The sequence below is a fragment of the Equus asinus genome, chromosome 3 (assembly GCF_041296235.1).
Source record: "Equus asinus isolate D_3611 breed Donkey chromosome 3, EquAss-T2T_v2, whole genome shotgun sequence".
Lineage (NCBI taxonomy): Eukaryota > Metazoa > Chordata > Mammalia > Perissodactyla > Equidae > Equus > Equus asinus.
In genome coordinates, this window is record NC_091792.1 from 101,595,666 (window position 1) to 101,610,549 (window position 14,884).

Genomic DNA, 14,884 nt, shown 5'->3' on the forward strand with positions numbered 1-14,884 from the left:
CACTCAGCCACGGGGCCAGCCCCTGTTGTTCTTTTTCTAGTTCCTTGAGGTGAAAAGTTAGGCTGTTTTTTTGAGATTTTTCTTGTTTCTTGAGGTAGGCATTTATTGCTATGAACTTCCCTTGTAGCACTGCTTTTGTTGCATCCTTAAGTTTTGGTATGTTGTTTTCCATTTTCCTTTGTTTCAAGATATCTTTTGATTTCTTATTTGATGCATTGGTTGTTCAGTAGCATGTTGTTTAATATCCACATATTTGTGAATTTTCCAGGTTTTTTTTTGTAATTGCTTTCTGGTTTCATACATTTTGGTCAGAAATGATGCTAGATATGATTTCAGCCTTTTTAAATTTATTAACACCTGTTTTGTGGCCTAAAATGTGATCTATCCTGGAAAATGTTCCATGTGTTCTTGACAAGAATGTGTATTCTGTTGCTTTTGGATATGATGTTCTGTGTATGTCTGTTAAGTCCATCTGGTCTATTATGTCATTTAAAGCCAATGTTTCCTTATTGATTTTCTGTCTGGATGATCTATCTGTTGATGAAAGTAGGGTATTGAAGTTCCCTACTATTATTATATTGCTGTCTATTTCTCCCTGTAAGTCTGTTAACATTTGCTTTACATATTTAAGTGCTCTTATGTTCGATGCATAAATATTTACAAATGTTATATCTTTTTTGGGTTGATCCCTTTATCATTATAGAACGACCTTCTTTGTCTCTTATTACAGTCTTTGTCTTAAAGTCTATTTTGTTTTATATAAGTATAGCTACCCTAGCTTTATTTTTGGTTCCATTTGCATAGGATATCTTTTTCCATCCCTTCACTTTCAGTCTGTGTATATCCTTAAAGCTGAAGTGAGTCTCTTTTAGGCAGCATGTAGTTGGGTCTTGTTTTTAAATCTATTCAGTCACTCTGTGTCTTTTGATTGGAGAATTTAGTCCACTTATATTTAAAGTAGTTATTGATAAGTAGGGACTTATTATTGCCATTTTTTTAATGGTTTTCTGGCTGTTTTGTAATTTGTTCCTTTCTTTTTCTCTTGCTCTCTTTCTTTGTGATTTGATGATTTTTTTGTCTTGCTATACTTAGATTTCTTTGTCTTTTGTATAGCCACTGCAGATTTTTGCTTTGTGGTTACCATGAGGCTTATATAAAATATTTGAGTTATAATAGTCTATTTTGAGTTGATAGCAACATAAGATCAAATGCACTCTAAAGCCTTAGAATTTTACTCTCCCCCCGACTGTGTTTTATGTTTTTGATGTCACAATTTATATCTTTTTATCTTGTCTCTCCACTAACAAATTCTTGTAGTTATGGTTATTTTCACTACTTTGTCTTTTAACCTTCATACTAGATTTATAAGTGATTAATGCATCACCATTATAACATTATATTATTCTGAATTTGACTATATATTTACCAGTGAGATTTATACTTTCACAAGTTTTCCTGTTACTAATTAGTGCCCTTTTGTTTCAACTTAAAGAAGTCCCTTTAACATTTCTTGTAAGTCTGGTTTAGTGATGATGAACTCCTTTAGCTTTTGCTTGTCTGGGAAACTCCTTATCTCCCCTTCAATTCTGAAGGACAACTTTGCTGGGTAGAGTATTCTTAGTTGACAGTTTTTTCTTTTAGCACTTTGAATATATCATGTCATTTTCTTCTAGCCTGCAAAGTTACTGCTGAAAAATATGCTAATAGTCTTATGGGGGTTCCCTTGTATGAAACAAGTTGTTTTTCTCTTGCTGCTCTTAAGAGTCTCTCCTTGTCATTAAATTTTGACAATTTAAGTATAATATGTCATGGTGTGGGTCTCTTGGGATTCTTCTTATTTGGAACTCTGTAGTCTTCCTACATTTGAATGTCTGTTCCCTTCTCCAGGTTAGGGAAGTTTTTCAGCCATTATTTCTTCAAAATCTTTCCTGCCACTTTCTCTCTCTCTTCTCCTTCTGGGACCCCTAAAATGTGAATATTGCTTTGCTTCATGTCCCATAAGTCCCTTAAGCTATTTTCACTCTTTTTTCTTTTGGCTCCTTTGGATGAATTCCACTGCCCTGTTTTTGAGTTCACTGATTCTTTCTTCCACTTTATCCATTCTGCTGTTGGACTCCTCTATTGAATTCTTCAATTCAGTTATTGTATTCTCAGCTCTGTGATTTCTGTTTCATATTTTCTTATATTTGTCTATCTCTTCTTTGAAATTCTCACTTTGTCATGCATTGTTCTCCTGACCTTGGTGAGCATCAATATGATGATTAATTTGAACTCTTTATTGGGCAAATCACTTATCTTTGTTTCATTAAGGTCTTTTTCTGCGTTTTAACTTTTTCTTTCAGTTGGAACATATTCCTCTGTTACTTCATTTTCAACTCCTTGTGTTTGTTTCTGGCATTAGAGAAAACAGACACTTCTCCTACTCTGGAAGGAGTAGCCTTGTGTAGGAGATGAAACTCAAAATTCAACCTTGCCCTATGTCTTGGTTTTCTCTCAAACCCTTGTGATTGTACAGCAGCTTTCTTTGTCCTTAGTGGCTCCCAGCATTTGAGGGTGTGCCAAGACCGGTCAGTGTCCCAAAAGGGAGGATCTCGATCAGCACCTAGATGCAGGATGATGGGAAGCCAGACCCTCCGGCAGCAGCTTTTAAAGTATGCAAAAATTCCTCTATCAGGGGAAGACTGGAAGATGGGCATTTCTATCTGTTCCATCTGCATTAAGCCCTGGGGTGATAACCAGTTAAGAACTGTTTCTTTTTTGCCACCATCCTGTTGAACCTGTGAACACCAGTCCTGTTGGCTACCAGAGCCAGACTATCAAGGGAGGTGTCCCAGAAAAGCTGCGGCACCCGGTGCATGCACAAGCTCCTTTCACAGAGACACGGGTGACTTGAGGTGGGGCAGAGAGGATGCAAAGATAGCACCTGCTGGCCTCCTTGGTCTCTGGACAGGATTGCAGTTGGCTCCTACATGTATGTTAAATTGGAAGCCTGTCCCTTAGGCTGCAGCTTTTAAGATCTGCAGATAGGCCTTTTTCACAGAAAGACTGGGCTTTTCAGTCTGCTGTCTCTGTGCTGTGCCCTGGGAAGATAGCTACAGTGAGTCTGTGTGAGCTTATTAGGAACTGTTTCTTAGTTTGCTATAGCCTTGTGGGTCTTGTGGATACAAAGCCTGTTGGTTTTCAGAACTAGATGTTTTGGGCAGCCTCTCTCAGGTGGAAGTCTTAAAAGTTGGGGCACCAGATGTGCATTCCAAACACTTCACTCCTCAGGGAGAAGCTGGGAGTTGCGAGTTCCCTCCCAGTTGTATGTCACTATGCTCAGGGTGGGGTTTGGTGAGATTGTGTTCCAGCCTTTCTACTCATTATGTGGATATTTTCTTGTTCACTGGATGTATAGGAGTAGCTCAGCTAGTTTCTGGATTTTTTTCAGAGACAATTGTTCCATATGTAGCTGTGGCTTCATTGTGTCCATGGGAGGCGGTGAGTTCAGGAGCCTTCTATGTCACCATCTTGAACTGGACTCTATTTGTTTTTTACTCTATTTGTTACAGCAGGTTAGGCTACACCCCAACTATGATAAAAATCCCTGGGAGTTTCTATCTTCGGGATCTCCAGTAACTGGATGAAGGATAAAAACCAGTTACCTATTTAGTCAACGTCACATAACTAGTTTTCCCCAGTTTTTAACTTTTCCTTCCCACTATTTTTTTTAGTTGAGATATGATTAACAATCAGTATAATGCACAGATCTTAAATGTTCAGTTTGGTATATTTTGACAATTTCATACATCCATGAAACCATCACCCAAAGTAAGATAGAATATTTCCATCATCCCAGAAAGTTCTCTTCTGTTCAATTTCAATCAGTTAGCTTCCCTCCATGCCCAAACAACCATTTTCTCATTTCTATCATTACAGGTTAGTTTTGCCTGTTCTAGAACTTGATATAAATGGAATCATACAGTATGCACTTTTTTATGTGTAACTTCTTTTGCTTAACATAATGGTTTTCATCCATGTTGTCACGTGTATCAATATTTCATTCTTTTTAATTGATGGAGTATTCCATTGTATGACTGTACTGCAGTTTGATTATCTATTTACCCATTAATGGAGATTTGGGTTGTTTTCAGTTTTTTGACTATTGTGATTCAAGCTGCTATAGATATTCTTGTATAAATCTTTTTGTGGAGATATATTTTTATTTCTCTAGAGTAGCTACCTAAAAGTGGAACTGCTAGACCATAGGGTAAATATGTTTAATTTTGTAAAAAACTACCAAATAGTTCTCCAAAGTTGGTTACACGCTCGCTAGCAATGTGTAAGAGCTCCATATTCTCACCAACACTTGATTTTAGTCATTCTTGTGAGTGGGTAATGGAATCTTATTGTGGTTTAAATTTGCATTTCCCAGATAGTTTAAAAATGCCCATCACCTTTTCAAGTGCTTCTTGGCCATTTGTATATCTTCTTTTGTGAAATGTTTATTTAATTCTTTTGCCATGTTTCCAAAATTCGGTTGCCTTTTTGTTGCTGATTTGTATTCATGTGTCTTGCATATTTGTATTTATGTATTAGGGACAGAAGTCATTTTGCTAGCTACCTCCAACTGATTTCTGATCAGTTTGATCTGAAGAGCTGTGGTTCTCCTTTTGCTAGCAGGCTGATAAATGAAAAGCAATACCATATATTGGAGTATATGAGGAAGCCATTTGGTTTAAAACTAATTCAGCCTGACCTTGTTTTTCCAGAAAACCCTGATGTGGCCTGTTGAGCATGCAGTGTACATCTCCTTTAAAGATTTACTATGTCCCAAAGACAAAAATGATGCCCTTAAAGATAGGGATGTAACTTCCTCCCATATCAGAATTTCTTTAGGGATGAGCATCTCTTCCTGGAAACTAAGGATTAATTACTGACCTGCTGTGCTCACCCTGTGACTACTGACCTGCTGTGCCAGCTAAGCATCTTAAGATAGTAGTAAAAGAGATATTCCTGTCATATGTGATGTATGCTCTTTGTTCCAAGATGGTATATAACCACTAGGTACACCCCACTTCTTTGGTGTAAGCCCAGGGCTATAGTCCTCAGAACTGGATCATGTAATAAACTCACTCCAATTTTGATGTATAGTTCAATTATGGATTATTTGCACATACCTTCTCAATTAGCCATGCCAGTGCATATATTTAAGTATCCAGAGTAATAATGAACGTGCACATTTCCTGGTCTATCGCCCAAACATGTACTGTCTCATCTACCTGTGGAGGCACATTACTTAACCATATCTTGATTTCCTTAGTTCCTCATTCCAAAACACATAATTCCTTAGTTAGCTTTTAACTGACATTTACAAGAAAGTCTTACAATTTGTCCTTAAACCCCATTATATCATCTTCCAAATTTATTGTTCAAAAATAAGTCTTCAGTAAGAATTGTAAAAAATTTAGGGAATACATTTTTTAAAGAAGCAAAGAAAAAAGTGGAGGAAGAGGATTTCCATTCTCACTGAGAAAATATGTCTGTTCATGGTTTCAAACTTAGATTAAAGCAATCATTCCTTGCTTTGGGGAATGTTTCCTCACAGTTTTAAATAATAACATCAAAACACATCCAGTGATGCCTTATTGAGTTTATTAATAAACTGTTAAACCTTTTGAGTAACCTTGGGAAAAGTCTGTTTATATCCTAAGCTGAAGCTCATTTTCTGCCTGTCTACTTGCACAGAGCCCTCATCCTGGAAGGGGTGTCAGACTGTCTTCCTGCCTTTAATAAATCTCCTTCCAAAACACTTCACACCAGCTGGATCTGTATTCTATTTTTTCTTTTAATTGTCAAGAAAGAAGATTTGTCTTTTTAAGTTCTCATTCTAATGCCTGTGAGCCCACTTTGTTGGATTGTTCCTTCATAACTCAACTCCTATCACTGCAAAACAACGCCAATTCCTGTATTCTGTTCTAATTAGAGAAGGGAAATAGCTCTCACTCACTCTTATACATACGTAGACACATTGCAAAGTCCTCTTTTAGGTATCTCTCGCTCTCTTTTTTTGCTTAAATGAGGTGAAATTCTTTTCCCCCAAACTGAAAAAAGCATTTGGCTTATTCCAAGACCATCCCACTCCCACCTGACTTCTGATGGGTCGTGTATTTCTGATAAGGGACAGTTATGGACTGTGAACTAAATTCCTCCTAGTTCTTTACTAATTCCCACTTTCTCCTTTCTAAGTCACTTTCCTCCCCCCCAAAAAAAGAAAGGAAAATATAATTAGAATCGTTTAGGGAATAAAAGAACAGGATGATGACAGTTGTAGAGGTTGAGATAGACAAAAAGACACACACAGAGATAGAAAGATATACATGTGGAGACACTCCAAGAGACAGACGCACAGAGGTGTACAGAGGCAGAGCTGGGCAGAGACTGACAGACAGAAAACTTACACGTGCTCTCAAATAGGCCTCAAACTTAAATCTGTTGCTTTAGGGACTTTGAGGAATATGAGTGTATGAAGCACATTTAAAGAAAACATAAAAGGAGAAACTGCTTTCCTTTGAAACTTTCTCCTTTAAGAGTTATAAGTTGTGCATTTGATACATATTGTTTTTTTCTTTATTGTCAGAAGAACAGTTCTTACAGAATCAACAGCTACAAAATTCTATGTGATACCAAACGGTAATGCTAAGGTAATAATCTAGCAGAATAAATCTATGCCAGTCATCAATTTATTGCCTCCCAGCTCCACAATCACCTTTCAGTAGATGCTCTGTGATACAGGACAGAATCACTTTGAGCTTCTCCCTTACAGTGAGCATGATGTTAAGCTGTCTCAGTAGAGGGTGCTGGAGGGGCAGGAGGGAAGGAAAAGACGATGTTGCTGTTTTGGCTGTTGCCTGATGCATGAGTGGTGTGGGTGTGAGGACATCTGATGGAGTTCTGCCTCAGCCTCGGGTTGCCTCGGTGACCTTGCAATCTCAGCAGGTGCTAACCTTCTCCCAGCCCTGTGGACTAGAACCCCTGGGGCTCTGACGGAGTCCTGCGTGCATCAATGCCCCGAAGGCATTCTGTGAACACCTGCTCCCCCATGCGGATCACCTATGACTCAGAGGCTTTCTCTAAGAAGGTCTGAACCTCAGCCTTGGGAGGGGGCCCCTTTCCAAGTTCGTCTTTCCTTGGGTACTCTCCCTTAGCTCCAGGGTATTATATAGAATTTCCTTACGTTCTATAGTCACTCGTTTATTAAACTTCCCATGTTCACCCCACTGTGTAAAGCAACAGCAATACTGATGTTTTAGCAAGAAATGCAGCTGCTTTTCCACTTATAGAAGATTTGGGAGGAATTTACAGTGAAGTAGGAATAAATGAGCCAATTTCACCACTCGCAACGTTTTTCTTGCTTGATTTTCGTTTTAGGGTTTTGAAACTGGGTGATAGCTCCTTTCACTTCTCAAAGGAAGTTAACACATTTTTGTTTCATTAGCTAGACTGTCAAATCCACAGCAAGTGAATTTCTGACTCCTAGGTAGCATGAGACCCGTGAGGAAGCAACAGAAATTGGAGGAAGGTCCCCACTGACAAGGTCCATCATGATTTCAGGTTAGTGCAGGTATCATGGCAGAACTCAGATCACTGACATGACTTCTGAGTAAAAATAATTAGTGCAATTGAGCCTGAAAAAGTGCTTAGCTCGTTTAAATTTAAGACAGATCCAGGACAGAGTGAACAGGGGGAAAAAAACCCCTATCACAGCCTTGGGGATTATAAAAATAGCAGGGACAATATCATAATAATGCCGTTAACGAGAGCAACATGACGGGCTTTGAATTTCTGGGATTACTATTACATAAATTCCTACTAGTCTTACTATTGTGATCCTAATCATAGAAACGGTAGAGATGATTGGTGTCAGTGGCTCTCAGATGTTAAGTGCATCAGAGTAACCTGGGGAACTTGATAAGATGCAGATTCCCAGCCCACTCGGCTGTCTCCCACCAGCCAGCACTTTTGAGCACTCCCGGGATTCTGACAGAGATAGCATCTTGCCCGCACTTTGAGGAACCATGGCTGACTTAGTGTCTGAATGAGTTCCCATAAGAAAAGTGAGGTTTTATTTAGAAATAAGAATAAATACAAAAACTGCTGATGTGTCCCCTTCTGGTATTAAACTGGTCTTTATTATTTTACCCCATGCTTCGTCCCAAAGACTTAAGGCAGCAAAGAATACCTTGTCCCCATTAATCTCTTTCTGTGTAGAAAGGCCTGTTACATTCATCTGGCTACTTCATACCTTGCTGGAGATGAAGTTATTTCTGGTTGAAGTTCTTGCTTTTTCTTTCCAGTAGTAAAGTGAATAAAATTCACATTGTTCTAAAAAAGGAAAAATAATTCCAACCCAACAGAATAAAGTCAATAATATCATGGAAAATATAACTAAAGAGAAAGATTTGGAACCATGTAAGAATAAAAAGCCAACATTTTCGTAGCTATCCAGAAAAGCCCCCAATATCTTAATAAAAGATGCTTGAATAAAATACACACTTAAAGGTAGAGCTCTTATTCAGAACAACTGTGATCTACCTGTTAACTCAGGAGTGATTTTAGATCACATGGTAACAATGGAATAATAGGAAAACTGGGGTGTCCCACGCTGGTTTCTCCTCTGTGAGCCTCAAAAGACGTCACTTAAGCCCTCACTCCTCACCTCAACAGTCACTGATTCTTAGGGGTTGACCCAAACTTGCTAGTCTTCAAGTTTGAAAACCAGTTATGTAAAACAAAACCTCAAATGTTCCCCTGGAGCAAAGGAAAAAATGTTTGGTTTTGACAATGCCTCCCAGAGAAACTCAGACACTTTCACTATGGATCCTTCCTGCATTCTTCGGGGGTAAGCAGCCACCACAAGAAACCAAACAGCATCAGAAAAGGCTGAGTCAACCAACATGTAGCAACACGTCCAGCAACTTCTCAAGGGGCCCAGGAAGGTGGAGGCCTCCCAATTTTCTCCTAGGACATTATTCTTTCTTGGAACTTCACAGCTTCCTTGAATATCAGCATTTGGATTATTGCAAGGCCTTCCCACTCCCACCTAACTCCTGATGGTACATGGATTTCCGAAAAGATCACATCCACAGGGACAGTTGTGAACTGTGAACAAACATTCTTGATGACGTCAGGTGTGTCCTGAAATCCTGACCAACAACGTGCTCCTGGTTGTTGTGCTCATGATCCTGCTGAGGATATTGTTTGGAGGAAGAAGGATGGCTTCCACTGTAGGTGACTTTTTTTTAATAGTGGAAAAAGAGGAGCTAGTCCTGTGGCCAAGTGGTTAAGTCCGTGCGCTCCACTTCAGTGCTTTGCTGGTTCGGATCCTGGGCGCAGACCTAGTAACATTCATAAAGCCATGCTGAGGCGGCGTCCCACCTAGCACAACTAGAAGGACCTACAACTAGAATATACAACTACGTACTGGGGGGCCTTGGGGAGAAGAAGGGAAAAAAAAACCGATTGGCAACAGATGTTAGCTCAAGGCCAATCAAAAAAAAAGTGAAAATAGAATGCAAAATAGGAAAGGGGTAAAGAACAGGCTTATTTTCTAGCCAAAGGCATTTAAAAGTTAACAATGAAAACTAGGTTAGTGGTTTCTTCTTGTCAGAGCACAGAGGTCAAGTCCTGTTAGAATAAATATCACATCCACCTAAGAATTAGATTTCATAGTCACACTCCGTACCTCACTTATTTCATAGAACAACAGAACAACATTTCAGTGTGGCAAAAGGAGAGATGCTCCCCTAAGAAGGGCATAAGCTTCCAGGTGTTGTGGCACACCAAGCAGCATTACCTGCTACTCTACTGTGTGTGGGGGGGTGTCACGTATTTTGACGTGCGTAACTTAGAAAAGGGACTGAAAAAGACCGAATGTGTAAAATGTTCCCAGTCAAACCCTTAAGAAGAGTTTGGAAGCATTAGGAACTGGGAGCTGCAGAATCCCTCCAAGGAATTTCCCTAAGAACAGCTGAAGACACTTGCTGGCTGGCTGCAATGTGAACTGACCCCAAGAACCACTCAGTATCAGCAAGACACAGTTACTACCAGTTAGAGTTGATTTCAGGCACCTGTGTTGGCCTAAGTCTGAAGAAATGTCAGCGAGATACACTGTTCTTCTTTACTTCAAGATGAGCATGCACTGTGGCTGTTGAGTGCTGTCACTAGTTCCACCGATTTCCTGGGAGATGGGACCTCTGAATGTAAGATCCAAGCTTTTAAAAACATTCCTGGGAAACCAAGGTGCTGTCTTACTGTATCAATGGAGTCAGAGAGTATAAAGCCTCCAAAGAACAAAGCATCTACTTTGGTTGATGGCTTACAAGAAACTTCTGGGTGGCCTATTGGTTCCAAGTTGATCAACAGACATCTATATTGGGACCAAAACTAGTTTTCAAGTTCTTAACCAGAAGACAAATTTCATTAAGTAAGGAAAACGTACTAAGGAAAAAGGGCATTTGGTACCCTCAGACCAATTTTACTCTCCCAATACTCTAGGACTAGCTGCTACAGTCCTCGCAGCCCGAATCAGCAGAGGGGCCACCAGCCATGGATTAAGCATGTGTGAAAAGAACAAAAAATAACAGAGCCCGGGACGCACCACCTGCTCAAGGTATCAGGTTGTTGCCATCTCTAGCAGCTGTCAACATAGCCTGGCCACTGGCCCATCGCCTCCTTCCATGGTTCTAGTCCGTTTTCATCAACTTACAACTTGGGCTCTCGAGTGCTCTCTGAGATGTTGCTTCTGAAGCACGATAGTGTAAAAGTCTTCAGCTGTCAAGGAGAGAGTTTTTAATAAAAGTGTGGTTGACAGGTTTGACATTTTAGGAAAACAAACTTGTTTTTAAAGCATCAGTAAAATAGCCTGATAATATATCTCACTAAATATAGGGTGTATATAGCCCAAATCCTGTACCGGAGGACAACATGAATTCCGTTTTGAATTGACTTGGATCCTGGCCTTCCTCTTGTCATACAGGTTGGAGGAAAGTTGTTGTCCTTGTTAGTAAAATTTGGCTCTTTCTTCCCACCACAGTGACGATGACATGAAGCACTAGGAAGTGATGCGAGAACCAGGCTGCGGAAAGCTCTCTTCCTGGGGAGGGTGTGTGTGTTCCCACTGGTTGCAGGAGTGAAGTGGGGAGGCCTGACAGAAGTGGGAATTGGGCTTCTCCCTTCTCAGTTTAACACAAGCACAGAGGGTCTACTCAGATTTGTAAAAATCAGATAAGAGTTTAAGAAAAAAACAAAAGTCTCCACGCTCAATGTCACTATCTTTGGAATTCTTCATTTCATTAAGGTTTTCACAAAATACAAAGCTCAAACATAACTGTCTACGTCCACCACAAAATAGAATCAAATAAGTGGTTAGCACACAAACAATGATCTTTTTCATTTTTTAAAAATATAAATAACAATGTTCAAGGTTTTACAATTTTCTTGTGTGTGTGTTTCTCTTTAAGGCTTTATGTTGCAGACACTTCATTAATGAGTACTGGTACCTGTCATCAGGATGCACTGCCCACAAGCAAGGAAGGCCACCGTGGATACATTCCTGAGGGTGACACACACTCATCTGTGTTGCCTCAGCCTGTTAAAAACTAACGATCAAACACCCTCCAATCAGTTCTCAGAGTTTCATTAATTTTCCTTCTACTACAAAATAATAATAGAAAGGGGTACGATCCCAGCAGCATTCAACCTCTCAGAAGATAATCATGAAGGGCAAGAAGGAAAACACAGGCTTTTTCCTGGATAGAACTTTTTCCTTTTACCCAGAAAAAAACCCCCAATAACCCACAGAGTTTAAACAGTGGTTTGTACTGAAACATTTTTCAGATTAAATAGTGTTCAGAGAAAGGGTGATCTTTTGTTCGGGTATTTTAGAAGAGGTTAAAGTGGAGAGGTTAATGTTGGAAAAATACCACCGACAGTACCTCCCCCAACAGGAGACATTTCACTTGCGAGGTCTGGGGGCAGAGTCAGGGCTCCTGCCTTGGGAATGAAATCTGGGGGAAGACTCTCGAGCAGACACTTGACCTGCTCCTGGCCAAGTTTGATCTTGTCGTCCAGCTTTCGCTGCTCAATGAGGAGTGTTGACTTCATTTTCACAAAATGCTGGTAATCCTGGAGTTGCTCCTCTGAAAGGTAATTGGCCAGGATGTCCAACACCACGCGTTCCCTCCGGTCCAGGTTCTCCTTGAGCTCCCGGGCATCCTCATGCTGCCCAGCCAGGACCTTCCTCTTCTCGTTCAGAGAGCTCTGCCAGGGCGAAACAAGCAGATCAGCAAAGGGCAAGAGGAAAGAAGAAAAAAGCCAGTCTGCAAAGACACCTTTTACAGGACTGCGAAATGGCTACGTTTCTATTTCAACTGTCACTCTAAAGTAAGGAGACAATTTTTTGAAAATCAGTTTATTACCATTCTGTTGCATGTATATGGTTCTCTAACTCGTCATGTGGCAGCTTTAATTTGAGAGAGGTGACATGAAATTGGCTGGGGTAATGACTCTAGGCTTCTAGACTTAAAAGGACAATCAACGATCCCACTTATATGAGGTTCTTAGAGTAGTCAACATCATGGGGACAGAAAACAGAATGGTGGTTGCCAGGGACTGGGGGCGGGGAAAGGTGAGTTACTATTTAATGCTAAAGAGTTTCAGTTTTGCAAAATGAAAAGAGTTCTGGAAATGGAGGCACAGTAATATGAAAGTCCTGAATATTACTGAAGTGCATACTTTACTGAACTGCATACTTTAACATGGTTAAGATGGCAGATTTTACGTTATGTGTAGTTTACCACAATAAAAAAAACTGAAGGGGGAAAAAAAGGGCCAGTCGTCAAGTATTTACATTTATGGAGGTTCTCAAAGTGTGGACCAGCGGCAGCATCACCTGGTAGCTTGTTAGAAATGCTAAGTTTCAGGCCATATTCCACCTACTGAATTAAAAGCTCTGAAGGTAGGGCCCAGACATCTGTGGTTTAACAAGCCTTCCAGGTGATTCTTTTGCAGCTGAAGTTTGAGAACCTCTGTCCTAATCCACAATCAACAATGGGAACATTTTATTTGCTATCTCTAAAGAGATCAGTTTCCATTTTCCAGGCCTCTGAATCTAACATGAGAGAAATTCTATTTAACAATGATGGCAATTTCATATTCTGGGAGATTCTTATACAAACCCAATGGTACGGTAGCTTGTTATCTTTAGGGCTAATTTACTTTATAAAAATCTTTAATGTAGTTTCTTACCCAACATGCTGACATATAATGAATGTCATTTAAAATTTTTCAAAACTTTTATATTTAACCATTCAGACTTTCAGGCTAAAGTGACTGAGAAACATTAACATGAAAACTAATCAAGAAATACGATTATTTAAATATATACCTCAATACAAATTAGCTTATGTAAGGTTATGAAAGGCTCGGGCATGTCTTTGTGCTAACTTCCCTTGAACTAGCCTGTCATACTGCCTGGAGGAAACGTGCAAAGTTATAGGTTTATCTTCCAAATGTCTCCATTTTCATAAGCTTCCTTCTCCTAATCAGAAAAACACACTTAAGGAAAACTGCTTAGGGATTGAATTTTAATGAAGACACCTTTCAAAATACTGTAGAGGTATGTTAAAAAGTGAAAACCTCTTTCTCACCTTTAAAAAAATTATGAAATATTTTAAATGTGAGAAATTTACAGAGAATGCTCACCATTAGTAGTGCCAAGTCCTAACATGCACAGTTTTCACATTTGCTTCAGATTAAAAATTTTAAACTCAGAGGTTCACCTGAAGCCTATATATACTTCTCTCAAATCGCCCCCATCCCATCTTCCTCCTCCCTCCTCTCATTAGTAACTGTTGTTCTGAATTTCGCATTTATTGAACCATGTATTCTTCCTTTTCTCATTTCTGTTTATACTTTTAGTTTCTTAACAAAGACTAATCATTACAAAAACTAACAATGATGTAGTACTTTGCAGGTGAGCAAGCACTCACTTGTAATTAAGAGTCTGTGTGTGTACTGAGTGTTGAGTTGAATTCAATTCTGGAACAACTCATCTTCCCCTAACTAAAATCTGCTCCCGTATTCCTACCTCAGCTATCTGTAGATCCATCCAGGCAGCCACACAGGAAACCTGCAATTACTTTCTGTCTGTCCTTGCCCTCACGCCCTGCTCATTCAAACACGCCCTGCTCATTCAAACTCATTCTCCAACTTATTCCCTATTCTCGATCCCCATGACAATTGCCTCAATTAACAGCCTAAACCCTCCTTCTTGGACTATTACAATAAGTCTCCCAACTGTAAGCATCATTCTCACCCCTCCCCAGGCTGGTTATGTCATGAAATTAGTTCATGTCTCTCCCGGCCTGTAGGCTAAAGTCCAAAGTCTAAAGTATGGTACATAAGGTCTTTGTGACTATTTTTGCACTGGATGCTGTTTACCCTTCCAGGTCCACTCTCCCCAGCCCTGCTCTGTACCTAGGTAAGCTGAACTCTGAGGGCTGCATCATCTGGGCTCCCATGCCCTCTGGGTTTGGCCAGTGGGAGTCATGGGCAGGAGACTGGAGGGTGGGATGAGAAAGAAATTGGGGCATTTATCCCCAGCTCCCGCCTTGCCAGGCAGTGGTGGGTGCGTTCTCTCACCAAGGCCTCAGTGCTGTAGGGCAGCTACAGCTATAGTTCTGACAAGGCCTCCCTTCCTCTTGCTCCTTCTGGTCTAGAGGTAGCAATGGTTTCCCCACTGATGCTAGCCCTGGGGGCACAGGGAGCTTCATTATCCCTTCTTGGTCTCCCTAATCCTTTCCACACCTTCAAAGAACTTTCTTTGTTTACCCCTTTTGATGGA

At 40.1% G+C, this 14,884-nt stretch overlaps 1 protein-coding gene across 10 annotated transcripts in view; it reads right to left on the reverse strand.

Moving 5' to 3' along the window:
• Positions 1-1,045: 1,045 nt before the first annotated feature.
• SHROOM3 (shroom family member 3) overlaps positions 1,046-14,884 on the reverse strand; it is a 263,254-nt gene continuing 249,415 nt past the window's right edge. For 6 of the 10 annotated variants that reach the window (XM_070505586.1, XM_070505585.1, XM_070505590.1 and 3 more), the window contains one exon: positions 1,048-12,300. In XM_070505586.1, the coding sequence (XP_070361687.1) occupies positions 11,932-12,300 (369 nt within the window). In that variant the 3' untranslated portion in view covers positions 1,048-11,931. Of the gene's footprint in view, positions 12,301-14,884 lie in introns of all 10 variants that reach the window. The other 4 variants (XM_044766178.2, XM_070505589.1, XM_070505588.1 and 1 more) reach the window with 3 other exon arrangements.